Source organism: Watersipora subatra, chromosome 3, assembly GCF_963576615.1.
Source record: "Watersipora subatra chromosome 3, tzWatSuba1.1, whole genome shotgun sequence".
NCBI classification, from domain to species: Eukaryota; Metazoa; Bryozoa; class Gymnolaemata; order Cheilostomatida; family Watersiporidae; genus Watersipora; species Watersipora subatra.
The window spans coordinates 48,679,369-48,698,295 of record NC_088710.1 but is presented as its reverse complement, the minus strand read 5'-3'; the positions used below and the strand labels follow the sequence as shown (position 1 = coordinate 48,698,295).

The following is an 18,927-nucleotide window of genomic DNA, read 5'->3' as shown; positions in this document are numbered from 1 at the left end:
ACCTCTTCTTACGATTTTAATGAAACATTCAACGAGTCTCTCAAAATTGATCATTGTGTGGCTCACACCATCAGGATTTGTCGCGAAGCCGGCATGCACACGCAAGCAGAATAATTTGTACCATCATGTGGCGAGCTTGATGTAGTAACCAACGAAATTCAACAACTGTTTCAATTTTTGTATGGTCTGCTAATGCACAATGGCTGATAGTGACCATCATCATGACTTTCATGTATGTATTCTGTTATTTGTGTATTGCTACATACAGCGTATAATATTTATTTTTATAGAGGTTAGGGAGAATCCCGCGGGCGCTCTAGCAAACATAAAATTTATCTTATCGCACAGACTATTTGCAGACAGTTTGCACAAGTCTTAATAACTGGTCGATTAATTTTTAGTAGCTCTTTAAACTCATTGTGGGAATCGGATCGTGCTAAAAATTTCGTTTCGTACTTTCCTTGGTTGTCGTCTTTAGAAGGCTGTATCAATGCAATATACAGTCAACTAATAATATACGTTTTGTATTAGTGACAATATTGGTTTTTTTAAAACACTTTCAATGATGTATTTTACATAGTGTGCAGTCAAACTAATATTGTACTACAATAAAAACTGGTTCCGTCAAATATACGTTGGACAAAAGAGCAGTTATTTGTAAATTCTTGCTAGCTCTTGGCTCAGAAAACTTTTTTGCCAGTTTCTGTTGCAATCAAATTACCAACGATTGCCATCGAATTGCCAGAATTGCCAGAATTGCCAGAAATCGAATTGCCAGAAAGGAAGCATGTTTTGTCCGAAATTACTTGAAGACTTACTTACAAGTCTTACTTAAAAGACTTGATGTTTCACTTCAGTATTGCAGTGAAACATCAAGTCTTATATCTACTTATGGTTATAGAATAATGTTTTTTAAAACTTGTATTACTACCTTTGCTTATCACGCTATAATACTTAACTTGCTGCACTGTTTCATGATTTCACATTGTGTTGTTGCGATATGGTGTTTCTATAGACAACTTTCTTTTTGATAAATTCTTACTTAACTTCGTCCCATAATGTTATTATGGCCATAAATCGATTTAACACAGAATATATTAACTTTCAATCTGAAAGCTTAAGGTTATGGAGTATGTAGCTTAACATGTAATGTCAGAAAATAAATCATGGTAACATGCAACGCCTAAAAGTTGAGTGTGTGTCCCTGCATGTGTGTGTATTTGTCAAGTCCTTGTATCACCTGTTTCTTTTAACGCTTTGCACTTATTGGCTACATATGGTTTACTAAACTATAACTTGCAGTCCTTACCTGCTGACTCTTGGCAGCAGCATCATCGGCTTCTCAGTTTCCAGTTTGATCATGCCAAGTGTGATACTGGCCATCTACCAGTGAGTAGCTCGCTTTCTAATCACATGAGTCTGTGCTAGCTTGTATTATAACTTCATTCGCTTTTTGCAGCGCTGTCTGTTCCTAAAACATGCACATTTTAATTTGAATAGCATAGTATTTGTTGCATTGGTTGCTTGACGTGCTTTCACTCTATTACTGCTTTTTCCTAGTTTTCAGTTTGAAACACAAGAATGTGGCTGGTTCAACTGGTTTTGTTCTTGTGAATTTGTAAATACTAATATGCAAAAACTGAGACGCACACATTCCAGCCTCTTTTGCTTTGTCAGTTGTGAGCAAGTCTATTGTGGATGTTTATGAATTTAATTGATTGAAAGATTTTGTCCCTGCGGTGTGCAAGGGAAACAGTAGTTTTTAGTCAATTTTCACCACTATTTCATCATTATTTGACTGGACAAGCTAGTAGTCGTTTAGACTGTTTCTTTATGGCCTTTTATTGTCTAATATTGGGAACGAGTTATACTTCTGCTGTCACTTCACATAGCTCATTTGTTTGTCAGCAGCTGCCAACCTCGCATATGAGCAGAGCGAATGTGGAGAATCTCAAAGAGGTCTTTAGCAGGGTGAGTATTTTCAATTTTTATTTTTTACTACTTTTACCTGAGAATGTTGCTTGTTTTAGCTATGTTTTTAGCGTGGTTTTGATATGTTGGATACAATTTCATCCCAATTTTTTGTTTCAAGCTGTAGCAAATTTTAGACATTTATGTCGATTTGCTGCTTACCTATAATTAATCTGTTAGCCTTTTTTGAATATTGGTATCAAAATTATTAAGGGTATAAAATGAAGAAGGCTGTTACAGAGGTAGATTGCACCACTTGAATAGCTAAGTTTTACAACCTTTTAATACCTGCAGAAATGTTGTTTCCCAACTGGTTGCCAACTTGGCACGTGGTATGGTCTAGTCCCTGCTTTGTTCATTAGGGCAGCAGTTGCACCCATCACAAAGCAATTTTTGAGATAATAATTATACAATTGCCGGGTGAGTACATTTCATTAAGAGATTTTGCCATGGTAACACGATACTGAATTCGTATTAGCCAATGATCACGGGTGTATAAATGATATGGCTATGAATAAGAATAGGTTTGTGTTATTGCTGCGTGCATGCTTTGTGCCACTCATTTCTATTTCTTCAATGGGTTTGTCGCCGCATGATCGATCGCTGTGCCAAAATATACCTATAAGGCCAACTCTGTTTGTACTGCATTAATTATTGTCGGTGAGCTGAACAGTAACACCATTGCGCGAAGGCCTATTTTATGCTCTTTTGAAATGAATGAAATTGTTTCTAAACTTGATAGAGTTTGATTTGTTTAAGACAGCGTTTAAGAAAGCATCGGTGATTGAAGATATGTCATTTTATAGTCCATCTAATATGGGTGTTATGATAAAGGCTTAGGCAAGTTCTTATTGTTGGTGTATCTGATGCTAAAGATTTCCATCAACTATCGATATTTAGAGCATTCAAGTGTTTCTCTGCTGTCACATATTCACTCAAGAAGATGGAGCTTTGCAGTTATTTACTATTTGTTAAACAAGGAAATATCATCAATAAATGTTTTGAGAAAAATATAAAAAATGACTAACCCTAAAATTATAAGGCTGGTCCCCTGACTGCTCCGTGCACCATAAGAGATCGTCAAGCGTGACTGAAACAGCGCAGATAATAAGTATCTGTGCAGTTATTCCTAAGTGTTAAAAGGTGGTTGATTGGTGTAGGTGTTAGATTGGTGGTTTAGCAAGCTGGATGTTGCGAGTTCAAATCCTCTGTGGTGCAATATTTTCTCCAACATCCAACCATGGCTGCAGAGATACAGGCCTTTTATTATAGTAAAGGTTTCCAATTTTACCTACATTATCTAACTACCCTAGCTGTGCAGTTATGAAGCCTTTAATTCAAATTGAACTGAAATTGAGAAGAAATTAGCCTGCAGATGTGCTTTCGTTGCAGTATGCCTCTCGAGTTGTGGATGGTGAAAGGGTTATGACCTATGCTGACTTCATACAAAAGTATCTAGGATTACTCACCGATGACGGTTACAACACAGAAACGCTTCAGATTCTAGGAAGGACTGTGGATTCATTGTGTACTGGGTAGGTAGTCCCACAGTCCAAAATTTAATAATGCTTCAAAAGCAATTGTTAATGTCATCAAGGTCTATGGGCGCTACACATTATTTCCAGTTCAAAAAATATTTAGAGTTTTTTTGTAGAAATATGTAGCTATTGTAGGCGATCCCAGGCATGCGCTTTCGCGCAGGGCAGTACCACTGTCACACAGAACAATTGGAGCAGGGCAGCTTATAGCTTTGCCTAGGCTCCTAAGAAAATCTTTTGTTTACAGCTTTGAACACCATCACAACAGTCTCACCATTGGCATCACTGTACAGTACTAAACTGGCCACTTGTTTCAAAATAGTATTCAGAATCTCGAGTTGTGCGAATATAGCTCAATTCCCAGGGGAGGCGATACAGTAAAGGAGAACCTTTATTTCCTCTGATGGATTAATATGCTTCTTTGCAGTTGCTATCCCAAACAAAAATGCTGACAAAACTGTCGCATAGCATTAAAAACTAAGGTGTGTACACACTTCACTCACATGTAGCAAACTATTTCTCTTCAACCTATTTTCTAATAATGATAGTATTCTGTTGGCCTTAATGATGCGTGAAAAATTAGAAGTCTTTCTAAAGAAGTCGGTCGGGCACTGTTGAATGCGTTTGATAAGCTATCTTGCCTACTGCCTGCCTTCAATGCAGCATGAGGGGTCCTCAATCTATGATTGTCACTTGGAGCTTGTTTGAAGCTGCTGCATCAGCTACTAGTAACTGGTTAGAATGTCGGGAGTGGCTTATTCTCGTCATTGCTGCCTGAATGCATCATTTTTATTGCTCTGTTTAAATATCATTAAGGAGGATGAAGCAGACAAAAGCTTAATGTTTACATGTAGACAGACAACAATAAGTAAGCTATGCTTGTTATCAGATCCGGTAAACATCAGGAAAAATATTTTATTTCCTGAATATGTTATCATTGCATCGTTAGAAAACAGGCTTAAATAAGTTTTTGAACATAATAAGCACTTTCGGATTTCATTCGTGAATCCCAAGTCTGTTCATCAAAGATGATGTGTTGTTCCCTACTCTTGGTAAAACTTTAACATCATGTAGGATTTCTGCACAGTAATATAGTTTGGCTTTGATGCAAAACTTTTTAATCTGAAGTTTTATTGCGAGGATAAAAAACGTATATGAGTGTGAAATCATGTCTAGCTGTATAGAACTAATCTAGTTATTGTGTCATAGTCGATAATGGCAGCATCACAGCTCCTATTGCGCAGTCTTCAAATAATAGTCGATTTAAAATAACATTTTTAACAGAATTGTATTAGAGTGTGTTCAACTGTTGTGTGGTTGAGCCACTTGGATTTTGGTTCAAATTAAAATCCTCCTCATTTGATTGTAAAAATGCGTATGATCGCATAACACGGCATTTTAATGTATGGCAGTTGTACATGAACTCATATATGACAGTGAACCCTCTGCATTCATAACGTCACATTGCAATACTGTCGGTAGACCTACTGTATAGTCTGCATCTACTCATGCTTCAACCTCTATTTGTTGGTCAATGAACTTCTAACCTGGTTCACATTTTGTTTGCTCTAGCATTGTATTTATGACACTGCTGCGGCGCTCGCTCTAGTTTGCTACTGAATATTAAAGTCTGCATGGTTTTGGACTCATGAAAAGAGACATAGGGTGTGAGAGTCGGAGCAAGTGATAACACATTGCAGCCACAGTATTTAGCCTTATATCGAGTTTTGTCACTGATTTTGATGACGGAGCAATAATTTGTATAGTATGATACAGCGATGGTGCACTAAGTGTACCAAAGATCGTCAGGAGGTTAAAATGTAATAGTTAAACATATATTACTCTAAAATATTACCTTTTGTGTATACATGTACCAGACACAAGATACATTATTATTATTATAGCAATTTGCTTCTTGTCATCTTCTGGCTCTAAGTATCCTGTCCCTTTGCTTAAATTGAAAGAAACTTGAAAATTAATAATATTTTATTAATTTGTTATTTTGCAAATACATAAACTACAATGACGTGCGTATTTATTCAGACAATGTTGCAGTCTCAGCAAATGAGCAGCTGGGGCCGGCAGCTGCTTAGGATTATGTTGTCAATGTTTGTTTGTTTCAGATATATCAGTTTCGATGATTTCCAGAATTTTGAGGGCATCCTCTGTCAGCCTGACGCTTTGTACAGAGTCGCTTTCCATATTTTTGACAGAAACTCAAATGGCACTCTATCTTTCGGTAAGGTCGTGCCTACATATGAAGCCTGTTAACTCTCTATGTTGTAAATAGGATAAGCTTATGTCATGATGTCAACATGCACGGTACCTGCTTCCGTTTGATAGCTTTTTATCCGATAAGAGCATCGGTGTACTTTTGATAGCCGATTTTGTTTACATAATGATTATCAGTCCCAAGAACTTTTATTGCATCTTGGCTCCAGTCTTAGTGACAAGTATTTACACTATCTGCGATCTCAAATATTTCAATTCAAGTAGCAGCCGCTAGTGCCCAAGGGCTATGTCCTCTTAGCTCTACCCATCTGCTATTTGTCTTACCGGTTTAGACAGACTATGGTTTCCATTAAAATTTTAATCTCAAGGCCGTCTGTGGAGTTCAGCGTTCCCAGTTTGCACAAACAATTACAGTCGATGTTGTTGAAACAGTCGAAAAATGTTACAATCTCTTGTGTTTCCATGGATAAAGAGGATAGATAATGAATGAGAATGAGGTTCTCAAAAAACTCCTCATTTTATGATGTATTAATTTGGGAAGTTATCTATTGCCAGCCCATAAAACAAGACAATAATAATAACTAAAGATCACGATTATAAAGTTTTGGATTTATCTTCTATTTTCCTTGTGACTCGCGTTGTTTTGAAGTTGTGCATCAAACATTAGAAAATGACTCGTCATAATCATCCCTAAAGGTTGCTATTTTGCCATGGTTACAAGCTATATTCCATGAGCTGGGCTGGCCAGGCTTTGTACTACAGGCTTCTGACTAGGCCTGTTCTATGTCCTTCAGATGAATTCCGACGAACTCTCGAGCATACAGAGATAAACAAATTCGTCAAGTTTAATTTTGACACAGACTTTGTACGGTTGCACTTTGGTGTGAACAGAGACAGAGCCATCACCTACAGCGAGTTCACTCAGGTTCTTCTGGTAGGTATTGGCTGCGTGGCATAGTGTTTGTCTCCAAGCCTTTAACAGCCCATGTGATTTCAATTTGTTTTTGGATAGCGCAGATTACATACAGACAATTTTTTACTATCATGATTGCTAGCTCAGCTAGTAGACTACCAGTCTGCAGATCTGCTGGCAGCGAAAACTATTACCATGTGAATTTGTTAACCTAGTCTGTTTTTCACATGTCTGAGTTGTATCTGCATGAGAAGCTGGAGTTTTCTTCTTAAAGCCTGATGAGACGAACAGACAGACACTAAATTGTTCGTATGAATGTTGAACCTAAATATCACTGTATACTACATGCATGCTGTAGGAGTACCACGGTGTATATCACATGCATGCTGTAGGAGTACCAGGATGTATATTACATGCATGCTGTAGGAGTACCACGAGGAGCACGCTCTGCAGGCCTTCAGGAAGTTTGACAAGAATAAAAGTGGGCGGATCTCTCTTAAAGATCTAAAAAAGATATTGGTCAACATTTGTCCGCATCTGCTCTCTACCTATGTAGAGGCTAGCCTTCCTTTGGTAAGGAGTGCTGTTTAATGGTATTAGAGCATTGTGATACCAAGCTATGTCAAGGAGAATTGTGTATACATCTACTGATTTACAAAAGTGCAACGTTCTAAGAAGTTGTCGATATCATATGGTCGAAATTGTACTGTATATTGGTGCATATAATTGCTCTAGGTTTGTGTCGTATGTCAAAAAGTTTGTATGTTAAATGATCGTAAGAGGAGGTTTGGCTGTACATGTATTTGTTCTGTAAAATTATCTGCTGCGTCGAAAAGCTGAGCTTACTGTATTTAACTATTCTTCTGTACCACCTCCCATCTACTACACTGAGTGACAATCAAATTACTTTCATTTTTAAGACTAAAGATTCATGCTGGCTTTTAAAGTCTCTCTGTCTCATCAAAGAGTGTCACAGCTCTGACTTGTTTGTTCGAAATTCTTGTGAGAATTCCTGCTAAGACCTCTACTGAGAGGCAAATGCCATGATGTTGCTAATTCAGGGGACCAAAAACCAGGTTTAGGTCTCTGGTAAATTTGAGGCTACATACAAGCAATATACTATACTAGTGGTTGTACAATAGATCATGTTGAAGTGTATAACTCTATTATCGTATTATGAAAGAAACTATGTTTACTATTTGGTCGAGTGCGGTTCTTTATTTCTAAAAGTCCTGCGTAGCATTAATCTCTTGTTTATTGCAATTTCCCTTACCTTAAAAACATCCTTTTGAGCGCTGTGGTGGTTATTTTTCAACCCTAGCCCTGTAGGAGTGTTTTCTTACAGGTGGGGTTCTAATAAAGGTAGCGCTCAAATAGAGATTTTACAGTAAACTTTTTTTGATTAAAACCTCCGAGTTCCGAGCAACTTAAAATCATACATCGTGCTCTATAACTAACTTTCATGTGATTATGCGTCTACGACTCTCCTTTCTTCAACAGCCTTATTTTTATTAAGGCTCTGGCTTTTATAATAGTGATTTACTATTTATAGCTAGTTGTGTTTTAGTTGGGAGAGAACGACTCCGAGTGGATCACATACCCTTACTTCAGGGGCTTCATTTCTCTGCTTAGTAATATGGAGCTCATTAAGAAGATTTATCTTCACATGACTGATAAAAGTAAAGACAGGGAGATCACTCAAGGTAAGTTTGTGAGAGCTATCTCTGCAGCCATTGTCCAGTTTGGTGGCTTGTGAGATACGATGCAGGATTACCATGTTTGCTGTTTTGCAGGAGAATTTATGAGAAGTGCTCAAAATTTCACACAAGTTACCCCTCTGGAAGTCATGATACTCTATCAGCTCACAGACCTTATGCACAAGAATGGGTAGTTACAATCACTTTTACCCCATTTCATGTTTCTCAACGTTATCATCTTGTTTCTCGCAGTTGCGTGTCTCGCTCCTTTTTCATGGTTTTTTTTTCTGGTTTAGTAAATCTGTCTGCTCCTGTTGAGGTAATATGCAATTTTGGTTGTCATTGGATGAGCAGTTACAGGCTGCGGTATCGTATTGCATAGTCGTGTTATACTGCTACATAATGAGAAATTTCATAATATTCAATGCACTATTTGCTATTTTACCAGAAAGCTTGTGTACCACGACCTGGAAGCTGTTGCTCCATTAGATGTTGATAAGATGCCTTACTCATTGCAGTCCATCACACTCAGTGTAAGTCCACTAAATACCTACCTCAGAAGTTACACCTGCTTTAAAAGTCAGGAAAATCGCTATCTGCAAATATTTGTAAAAATATTGTAAATTATAGTTGATTATCCGCATCATCAAAATATTGTTATTTGTTTACTCCTAATTGCTAATAATAACAAAGTATTGTAATATGATAAGGAATTATTTCCCCGTCTCATAGACAGTCGAAATTAGTCAGTGAAGTTTGTATTACAAGTGTCAAAGTGTCAAGCTGTTATTCGTTATGTTTTATTCTTAAATATTCATGTCATGATGTCCACATAACTTAGTTAATGACAATCAAGAATGCTATACGTATCTGTTAAAGCTTAACCTCAACACACAAAGTGAATGTTTTCTGATAATTGCTTTGCGTGTCAATACTATCAGATGCTGGAACAAATATTCTTATTATATTACATTGTGTTTTATTTCCTTCTTTTAAAGTTCACAAAGCAACGGTTAATACTGCAAGAAATTAGATGTAGCATTAAAAATACATCATATGCAATATTTTTCGTATTGCTTTACCTCAGATGCACTTGAACGGAAGTGTAGAGATTTGGCAATGCATATGTTCTGTAGCAGAGTGGGTGATACAAATATGGGCAATGCATATGTTCTGTAGCAGAGTGGGTGATACAAATATGGGCCATGCATATGTTCTGTAGCGGAGTGGGTGATACAAATATGGGCAATGCATATGTTCTGTAGCAGAGTGGGTGATACGAATACACTGTGTAAATTAATGTGATTTACATTATATATAGTTCAATTCAAATTAGTTTTTGTTTACTTTCGCTTTTTTGTAAATTTCCACTTTCTCTTACTTTTACTTATAAATCTGTTTTAAGAGTATTCATATGTTGGATGTTACTTGATATGTCAAGACAAATATTTGCTCAAGTTTTATGATGTACTTTATATCAAAAATTGTATGTTTATGTTTGATTACTGTAGTAATCCTTCTTTACCACTTGATTTCATGTTTTCTTGCAATTTATTGCAGTGTCATTATAATGGTTTCTCTAGAGACATTTATTTTTGGTTGGAAAAAGCCATGTTTAGATTAAAAAGTTGTTAAATTAAACTACAAGCTTCTTGGCTAGCTTCTGCATTTATACTATCACTATCATCGATCTTTCAGCAAAACAATAGCAGATCGCAGGAAACGGTTGATACGGTGCATATGGCTAATACAAGCATGTTGTTTTACAGAACCGGAAGTCTAACAAGGTTAATATGGTTATGAAGCTAAACTAGGATGCTAGCTGTGCTAGCAGAGATACACATCTGATAGGGCTAGTTGGGTGTAGGAGGCTGGCGTAGGGTTGATTGCTGTGCATGCAGAAATAACAGTGCTTGTCTGATCTTTAGGACTGGCACAAGATTTGCACCTGCTCTTGTAGAAAAGCACATGTTAAAGGGTTAAATTAGTGTATGTAAGTTGTCGCCCCTGCGTACTGAGGTGCGCAAAATTATAGCAACCCTATAAAAAATATGACATGTTGTTTTATGTAAGGCTGCTGTGCTGGAAATCACCAGAAATAAGCAAAGTTTTGTTATTTTTATCTAGAGTTTGTGACCAGTGCAAATATGCAATTAAAACATATATTTCGACTCTATTGTTTTCATTCAACAAAAATCTGACATATGTTTCATGTTGCGAAACTCTGAAATGACTTCGCATTGGTTCGCCAAAAATAATCTAATTTGCGAGGACAGTAAGGGTGGTTGTGCTCTTGTAGAAAACCATATCTGACAGGAAAGAAGCGGATGATGCGCACCATAAACAGAGCGTGTTCATGCAGATTTTAGAAAACATCTATAGATTTGCATTAGGTGCTGTCGCTGGAGGTAAGCTCCATTTAAATTTACGCCAAGTATATCACTCTGTCTTGCTCAATTTCACACTGACAGTTAATTAGGATGAGCTTGAACTCATGTATGCGTCTTCCAGCGACTGGGGCGACGGCGGTTTATCCTATCGACTTGGTCAAGACTCGAATGCAGAACCAGAGGACATCATTGGTAGGGGAATTGATGTACAAGAACAGCTGGGATTGCTTCAAGAAGGTGCTGAGGTTTGAGGGCGTTGGAGGTTTATATCGCGGCCTCGGGCCCCAACTTGTTGGCGTCGCTCCTGAAAAAGCCATCAAGCTCACGGTATTTTCTCATGTTTTATAGTTTCACTGATTATTCTTTAGCTTTTTAGACATTGGTGCAGATAAAATGGCAATAGCTTCACCCATTAATATTTTTTTAATTTCTTTTATTTTGTCCCACTCTACACATTGTTCTCAGATCGTGCAATTATGACTTTATGGCACCACATGTCGTCTAAATGTTTTACAGATGAACGACTTGATGAGGGGAAAGCTGGCAAGAAAGGATGGAAGTTTGCCTCTGTGGGCTGAGTGTGTTGCTGGTGGTTGTGTATGTATTGTATATAACCAGACATATTAGTCATTCTAGATGCATCATCTTAGCTTTCTGAAGGACTGATCTTAGTTCAATAGGTTGTGAAATTTTAGACCAACAATAGTGTATTCTCTAGATCGCAATGCAGGTACAGCGTTTGTGTTGTAGATTATGGCATTCAAATGCGTTGTTTACTGTTCATAGGCTGGTGGTTCTCAGGTTTTATTTACCAACCCACTAGAAATAGTAAAGATTCGGCTGCAGGTCGCAGGAGAGGTGCCTGGTGTTGCCCGGCCTAGTGCCATCAATGTCATTAGAGAACTTGGACTACTGGGGCTCTACAAGGTTTGTTCGTAGTACTATTTGGCATTTATATATACAAATTGGACAATGTACTCTATACAGCTCCTGTTGGTCTAATCGGTAAGTGGCCATTGTAATTTTTATACCATACCCTTGCTTAAAATGATTTTGCCATTGTGTTGTAATGAACCAAAGTGATGATTATTTGGAGAAACAAGCTGACACTGTTGGTTTCTCACATAACAATGAGTATGCTTTCAGATTCCATAGTTGTAGAGAATGTGCAATTGGGTACACGTGAGGCGCATGTATTCTAATAACTAATCCCTCACAATAGTAGAAAAAGAAAGGTGCGTTCACACCAGGACGATTTATTGGAGTTGCTTCTGTGCCGACAAAGTCTGTTTGGGGTAAAAGGAAAAATGGTTGTAAAAACTGTTTTTTCCCAGTCGCCGGCGCATGATCGGTGGAAGGCTGCATACTGTGTTTGTTTGGTGTTAACCGCTGTCTCTGATAGAGTACAGCATGGAGTTGACCACATCTCGCAATGTTAATAGTGCCGGAAGTACAAGCGAATGGAATGGATATCGATGTTGTATTTCATTGGCTAAAAAGGGTGACCTATTTTACATAGTCAGAGTTTGAGTTGGTTTGGTGTAATCTTTGCAAAGACATATTTTGAATCATAAACAGATCAGAAGCTTTTCAACTCCATGTTTCACAGCGGCAACTCAACACCGACAAATCATCCCAGGGCATCACACCTTTGTGATAATTTTTGGCTTTGATCGGTGTATGTCAGGGCTCATAGTACCCGAGTCAGGTGGCCCGTCATTTATGGTGGATGTTTGCCTCATCAAAAGCTGTGATCCCTATAAATAGTTACATTTGTAGGCTACAACAACCAAACACCTTATAGCAAACCCCATTGGTATAAGGTGCATTTACCGGATTTGGCACAAAATGCATTTACCGGATTGATTTGTGAAAGTAATTACTGTTTCAGACACATATCTCTGAATGTGGCGTGTAGAAGATAACTCCACGTTTACGAATACATCTAGGGCTAAACCAATACTTGCCACGTATTCAACCTTTTCCTACACTCACTCTTTGGCACACGCATAGGGAATTTGAAGGCACCCTTAGTATTTTCAGTAAAGGGAATGATGGGTAGTTGATGGGAGTGTGTCGAAGAGCTTTAATTTGTTATATCATGTTTTGCGCATTTGTAGACTAATTCCTGTAATTCGCTGTAATTTGGTTTGTCTATAGCTAAGTTTAGAAATTTAAAGGTTTTGGATCCTAAAAACAACAAATACTTTTTCTTGTGTTCCATTGCGCGGTGGAAAGCTTGTCAGCAGGCTTTGTCATATGTTTGCAAGCTGCAAGTTCTCATAGGTCCTCATTTGGATTGTTTTGGAATATAATGTGTTGCCTGTGCCACTTTAGCGTGTCAGAGAGTCATCACAAGCAAGAGCTTGTCTTCTTGTCCGTGTCTTGACTTTTTGACTACAATAAATTTATCAAGTATGTTATATTTTTTATTTATTTAGGGGGCAAGAGCGTGTCTCTTGCGTGATATCCCATTCTCGGCTATATACTTCCCAGCCTATGCTAACTTGAAGAAGTATTCTGCTGACTCGTCAGGTTACAACTCGCCTCTCACTCTTCTTGTTTCTGCTTTTATTGCAGGTATATCATGCTATTGTGATCAGTTTCCTTCTAGTAAGCTACTCAGGAATACAGTTTTTGGCTGTCTATTAGTTGGTAATTATAGAGAATGAACTGAGCTTTTTTTAGTAGGTAATGTTGTACACATTATTTTGGAGGGCAATCACCATATTATTTTTTATTAATATGGTATATGGCACTCTATTTTTCAACCCTATCTCTATGGTGGTGGTCAATTGGAGGTGGCGTTCAAATGGGTGGCGATCTATTTTTCAATCCTTCTCTCCTAGTGGCGGTCAAATAGAGGTGGCGTTCAAATAGAGGTGGCGTTCAAATAGAGGTGGCGCTCAAATAAAGGTGGCATTCAATTAGAGGTGGTGTTCAAATAGAGGTGGCGTTCAAATAGTGGTGGCCTTTAAATAGAGGTGGCGTTCAAATAGAGGTGACATTCAATTAAAGGTTTTACGGTAACAGTTAATATGAGAGGTATTCGTTTTTAAACACATTTTATTACGTTTTTTGGCTAATCATCTGTAAATACCCACTTGAAAGGTAAGTCGTGAATTAGTGTAGGTATCTTCAGCATTGATGCATTTTATGTGATTGGAATCTACTATGGCATATAGATTACAGTTACCTCTGAATGTCAAGCTGCGTTCACGCCTGCCAATTTGCAAGCAGAGTTTTTGTGGAGGATATCTAAATGATTTTGTGGGAGTTATCAGCCTGATTTTTTCCATTTACACTAGGACGGGTTTGGACTGAGAGTGGGCGATTTTGTTATTTTTTATTTGCGTCAGAGAACTTTAGTTGACATAATTTTAGTGAGTGGAGATTTACATTTTCTTGGCTGTTTCTGACAAAGTTTCTTGTGGGTGTTTTTAGCAAATTTACCAATTATTTTGCATTGCCCAGTTCATCACTAATAATGGATAACTGTAGGAGGATGATATTTTGCGAACAGCATCTACTTCAATCATTATAGCAACAGCATGATAATTGAAGCAGATGCTTCAATTATCATGCCGTTGCTATAATGATAATTTGGTTGATAACACCCTTTAAAGGTGTTATCAACAGAATTATTACTCCATGGCAAAAAATGTGCACAAATGTGAAAACAAATATGGCATTCACTTTAAATGATAATGTGCGATTCGCAGTGAAGAGTGATTTCATTGGCTACTCAAATTGAAAATCAGTTTCGAATTATCCACCGACTGGACACAGCCCAATAAAATTTCTCTGGAGAGAATCGGTCTTAAGCTCGTTTACTTTTTTCACATGGGTGATTTTCTGGTAGTGGCCAAATCGTTCGGACAATAAGCATGAAACCGGCTGGTGTGAACGCAGCTTCAGTCATGCTTTTAAATTCAAATTTTTATTGAACAATATTAAAACAATTGAAACAATTATTAACTGACTGGCTGAAACCACAGATACTTTTTAAGTTATGACCAAGCAAGCATGTACTAATGGTTGCAATGACCTAAAATTTTATGGTTAGCTATAAAAGACTGCTGCATAAGAAGGTACTAACAGATTAGTTAACATGAACACGGCTCAATAAAACCATAAGAAAATGTTCTTCTGTAGAACGAGATAATACAGTAAGAGATCTGGTTGGCTCCTTATTGTTTATCGAGGTTCTTTCTGCATCATAATGTTTTGCAGGCGCTCCTGCTGCCTCACTAGTGACACCAGCAGATGTGATCAAGACACGGCTGCAGGTAGCAGCTAGAAAGGGTCAGAGCACATACAATGGAGTGATCCACTGCTTTAGAACTATTCTGAAAGAGGAAGGTGGTAGGGCATTCTGGAAGGGAACTACTGGTATGTCTTATATTTTAGCTTTTTAGCTACAGTATCTTTTTGTGCTCCTCTTGTGCAGCATCCGGTGCTTGTGAATCTATCTTTGGTATACGCGTACAGTAGATGCTCCTATAACATATACTTCCTATAACGTGAATTCCAGATAACGTGAAAATTTTATGCCAAGTTTTTGCTTCACACTATGTAAAAAATTTCAAATAATGTAAATTGTCAAGTCGGTGCAAGTTCTCAAATTTGATTTGAATGGTAACATATCTTGCGACACTCGTGAGAAACCTCGACGTACCTATAGTGTTATATCTATTATATATACAACTTCCATGACAATTTAGTTCGTCATGACAGATTGTCAGATGTGTTGACAGAATAGGTAGGTGCACAATTGTTCATAAATAACTTGAAGGCGATTGATTGGTGCAGGTGTTACAGCGTCTGTCCACCAATTTGAATGTTGGAGTATCGTCGAAAGTTATTCTAACCTTGACCCCTGGATACAAACATGACGAACCGCTCTTTTTATAGTAAAAATATATTTTGTTTTGATTTTTTGCATACCTATAAAGTATTTATTATTAGTTTTACTAGGTAAAATAGACTTTTTTTCTAGAAAAAAGAAACAAATAGTAAATGGACATCGAAGATTTGCGTTCCTCATCGACTTTTGTGAAATTATCACTATAAAATCAGTGAAGTTGATCAGAAAAAGAAGAGAAGTTGTCGATGCAAACTAATAATACTTTAATTACGGTTCAGTCAACAAATTAAAAAGTCAAGTCTGGTTTTTTCTTTATGTATGACGAAAGGGGTAAGTTTGGAAGGATTTTGGAATGGATTAGGCAGTTTAAATGTATTTTACTGTTCGTATAATGTAAAATCCCTTTAAAGTAAACGTTCCTGGAATGGATTATTTTATATTGTAGGGATGCCAAATGTATAATGCATCTGCTTCTTGATGTACTCTATACAAATTGTGGAAGGGATGTGATAACCTCAGTAATGTCAGATTGACCAAAGATTTATTATAGCTATTGTCATTCGACTGTTTCTTAATAATATTTGGGGTTTGCACTGACTGTAGTTTTATAATTGTAGCTCGAGTTTTCAGGTCCTCTCCCCAGTTTGCTGTCACCTTAGTAACCTACGAGATGTTGCATAGACTTTTCTATGTTGATTTTGGTGGAAGGTAAGTTGGGTTAACTTTATTAATGACTTGTTTTTACTTACAGAAAGTCTTTGTGGAACAATTGTATTGGCAAAATATATTTTGCTCAAATATTTGCTGCCCTAATTTATTACACTTGTAAATTCTTCAAGGCTGTGGTACTAATACATCCATACCACCAGAGAAGGAAACAACAAATTGTGCAACTTTTTTAATAAGTTTACTGTTTTGTTATTACTTGGTAGTAGTAGTAATAATACACTAATACTTTGAAACGCGAATGTCATTCTAGCGCACAACTTCAGCTCAAAATCATTCCATGCATACTATTCTCTGCAAATCGAATCCTTGTTTATTTCAAACTGGCAATAGGTCCTAGTTGTAAGAACATAAAAAACGGCAACTATCTCGTGTACACATTATGATTTCTCTAGTTTTATGCTGCTTTATGATTAAGGTAAATTTTCTTGGAATCAGTCCAGAATATTGTGGTCAACCCTGAAGTTTATTTCCTTGGTCACTTTTAGAAAGCCAGAAGGTTCTACAACTGGACACTCGATTGAAGACTATGTGCCACCCAATCCTGACCATATCGGAGGCTACAAGTTTGTGCGTCCGACTTTTGAGGGAATTGAGACAAGGTTTGGTCTGTGCTTCCCAAAGTATAAATCATCATAGGTGTGTGTCGGAGGTTGTCAGCCTGAATGCTCAAAAAATGTACCAGAATTACCAATGGAAAACAATTGTTAGAGGCTAGGTATCTCATTATAAACCTGTCAGCCATTATTTTTGTATGATGCTGTAGGGATTTTGTTTTCTGGCAGCTCCCAGCTCAAATAATATGGCGGCATGACTTTGTTTTATATTTCTGTAAGAACGTACATTGTCTTAGTTTGTCTTGTTTGTAACAGCTGACAGTTTTTATAAGGCAATCATTGCAGTTTGTTTTACAAATCTAAACTAGGCAAAATATAAATTTTTGACCATTTGTCCTCAGCAAATGGTATATTTTTATACATTGCACACTTCTTCATGGTTCAGATGGTTATTCCCTGGATGCCTGGTTCATTGTTTCACTATCCTTGCATTAATATATAATATTCTTATTTTGTTGCCATGGTAACTACTTTTGCCTTGTTACTGTATGCCAGGCTGGATGCAAGATTAACAATCTGCTTGGTGAACGTTGAATAGACTATTTTCGATGTTATAGCTTAACAGCACTGCAAATTTTCATAAGTATGTGCTACAATACTTGTGTTCCAAACTGGTCCTAGTGATAGGCCGCACATTAATATCGATGCCAACATGGCCAAGCTTTTCTTGCAGCTCGTAAAATACACTGCGTAAATATACATTCTTCACTCGAAAGCAGGACCTGCTACACGATATGAACCTTGAGTTTGTAATATTAATCAATGTTTATTTATTCTTCAGTTCTATAAATTGACCAAACAGTCTCAAAACTAAAAATGTGCCGCATCATTGGGAAGACACTAGATGTTATTCATTTGCAATTTGGGGTAGATGACTCTCAGAAACTTATCCTAACAAGTGACTAGCTATGGCCTTGATCGTAGAGATTCTGCTAGAAATTCTTTATATCCACAGACAGATTATAAAGCCAAGCAATGTTGTGTAAACTTGTTTACCATTCTTCAGGAAATTACCTTTCAGTAATTAGCCCAAAGGCAAACTTATATGGAAAAAAACAGCCTAGAAATGTAACGATTGTACAATCATTTCATAATCACATACATCAATGTCATGTCAACCCGACGTGCTAAAGAAACAACCACAAGTAATTCCCCTCAACAGTAACTCATTAATGAAGAAGCTGCAGATAAAATCTGAATAAGAGTTTAGTTCAAGTTGCGGTTCAGTCTGCATACACAGATCTTCCAGATTCTCATAAAGCAATCTTCAATTGTTTATTCTGTTTATTTATGCCCATGTATACAGCAGGACAATTAAAACCAACGACTTCAGTCTACAAATAAGTATACAGACTACAAATAAATAACTACGGCATCCCCAACATTTTTAGCAAGGATTATTGGTTGAAAAATCTCTCTCAATAGATCGAAATCAATAATGACTGCAGTAACTGGCAAATGTTTTTCCTGGAAATCATCTATAACATGATCCGAGACTGGTGTCCTTGCAGAATCCAATAGGTTAACGTGAACCGATAATTTAGTGATGTTTTAGTGCAGCATAGTGATGAAACCAGAAAACTAGTAAACAAATGAGTTGACAGCAAAAATATCAGCTTAGAGTTTTGTATTTAGTGCTATTGACACGCTAGGCCAGAATAAAAATAGTAATTATACATAATTGCTAACAAAGGGCCCGATCAATTTAAGAACGAAAAAACAAAGAAGCCTAATTTTAGCTAGTGCACGTGACGTTTAACATTTAATCAGTACTCCTAACAACTCCACCTAAAGATAAAAAGCAATGTAGAATAGGGTAGCCTATATATGAAGCATTAGCAATTAGGTATCATTATAATGCCATCATTCCTAGTTTTAATAAACTTAACCTTAATAATCCAGTAATTTTACAAAATTGAAGTATTCTAAACAAACCAGGAAACACATCTTAGATCGTTAGATTTGCAGGCCAGCTT

General features: G+C 37.1%; 1 protein-coding gene across 2 annotated transcripts; it reads left to right on the top strand.

The window, feature by feature from the left end:
- Positions 1-77: 77 nt before the first annotated feature.
- Positions 78-17,418, top strand: LOC137391868 (electrogenic aspartate/glutamate antiporter SLC25A12, mitochondrial-like). Of its 2 annotated transcripts, none has more exons than XM_068078414.1 (18): positions 78-232; positions 1,303-1,389; positions 1,912-1,971; positions 3,364-3,506; positions 5,633-5,748; positions 6,536-6,675; positions 7,081-7,227; positions 8,222-8,357; positions 8,448-8,541; positions 8,800-8,884; positions 10,651-10,759; positions 10,863-11,068; positions 11,258-11,338; positions 11,528-11,668; positions 13,183-13,321; positions 14,975-15,133; positions 16,226-16,316; positions 16,823-17,418. In XM_068078414.1, the coding sequence occupies exons 1-18, from the start codon at positions 200-202 to the stop codon at positions 16,971-16,973; spliced, it is 2,118 nt and encodes a 705-aa protein (XP_067934515.1). In that variant the 5' UTR covers positions 78-199; the 3' UTR covers positions 16,974-17,418. The 2 variants fall into 2 exon arrangements, with proteins under 2 accessions (XP_067934515.1, XP_067934514.1); XM_068078413.1 differs by having other exon boundaries at positions 1,909-1,971.
- Positions 17,419-18,927: the final 1,509 nt, after the last annotated feature.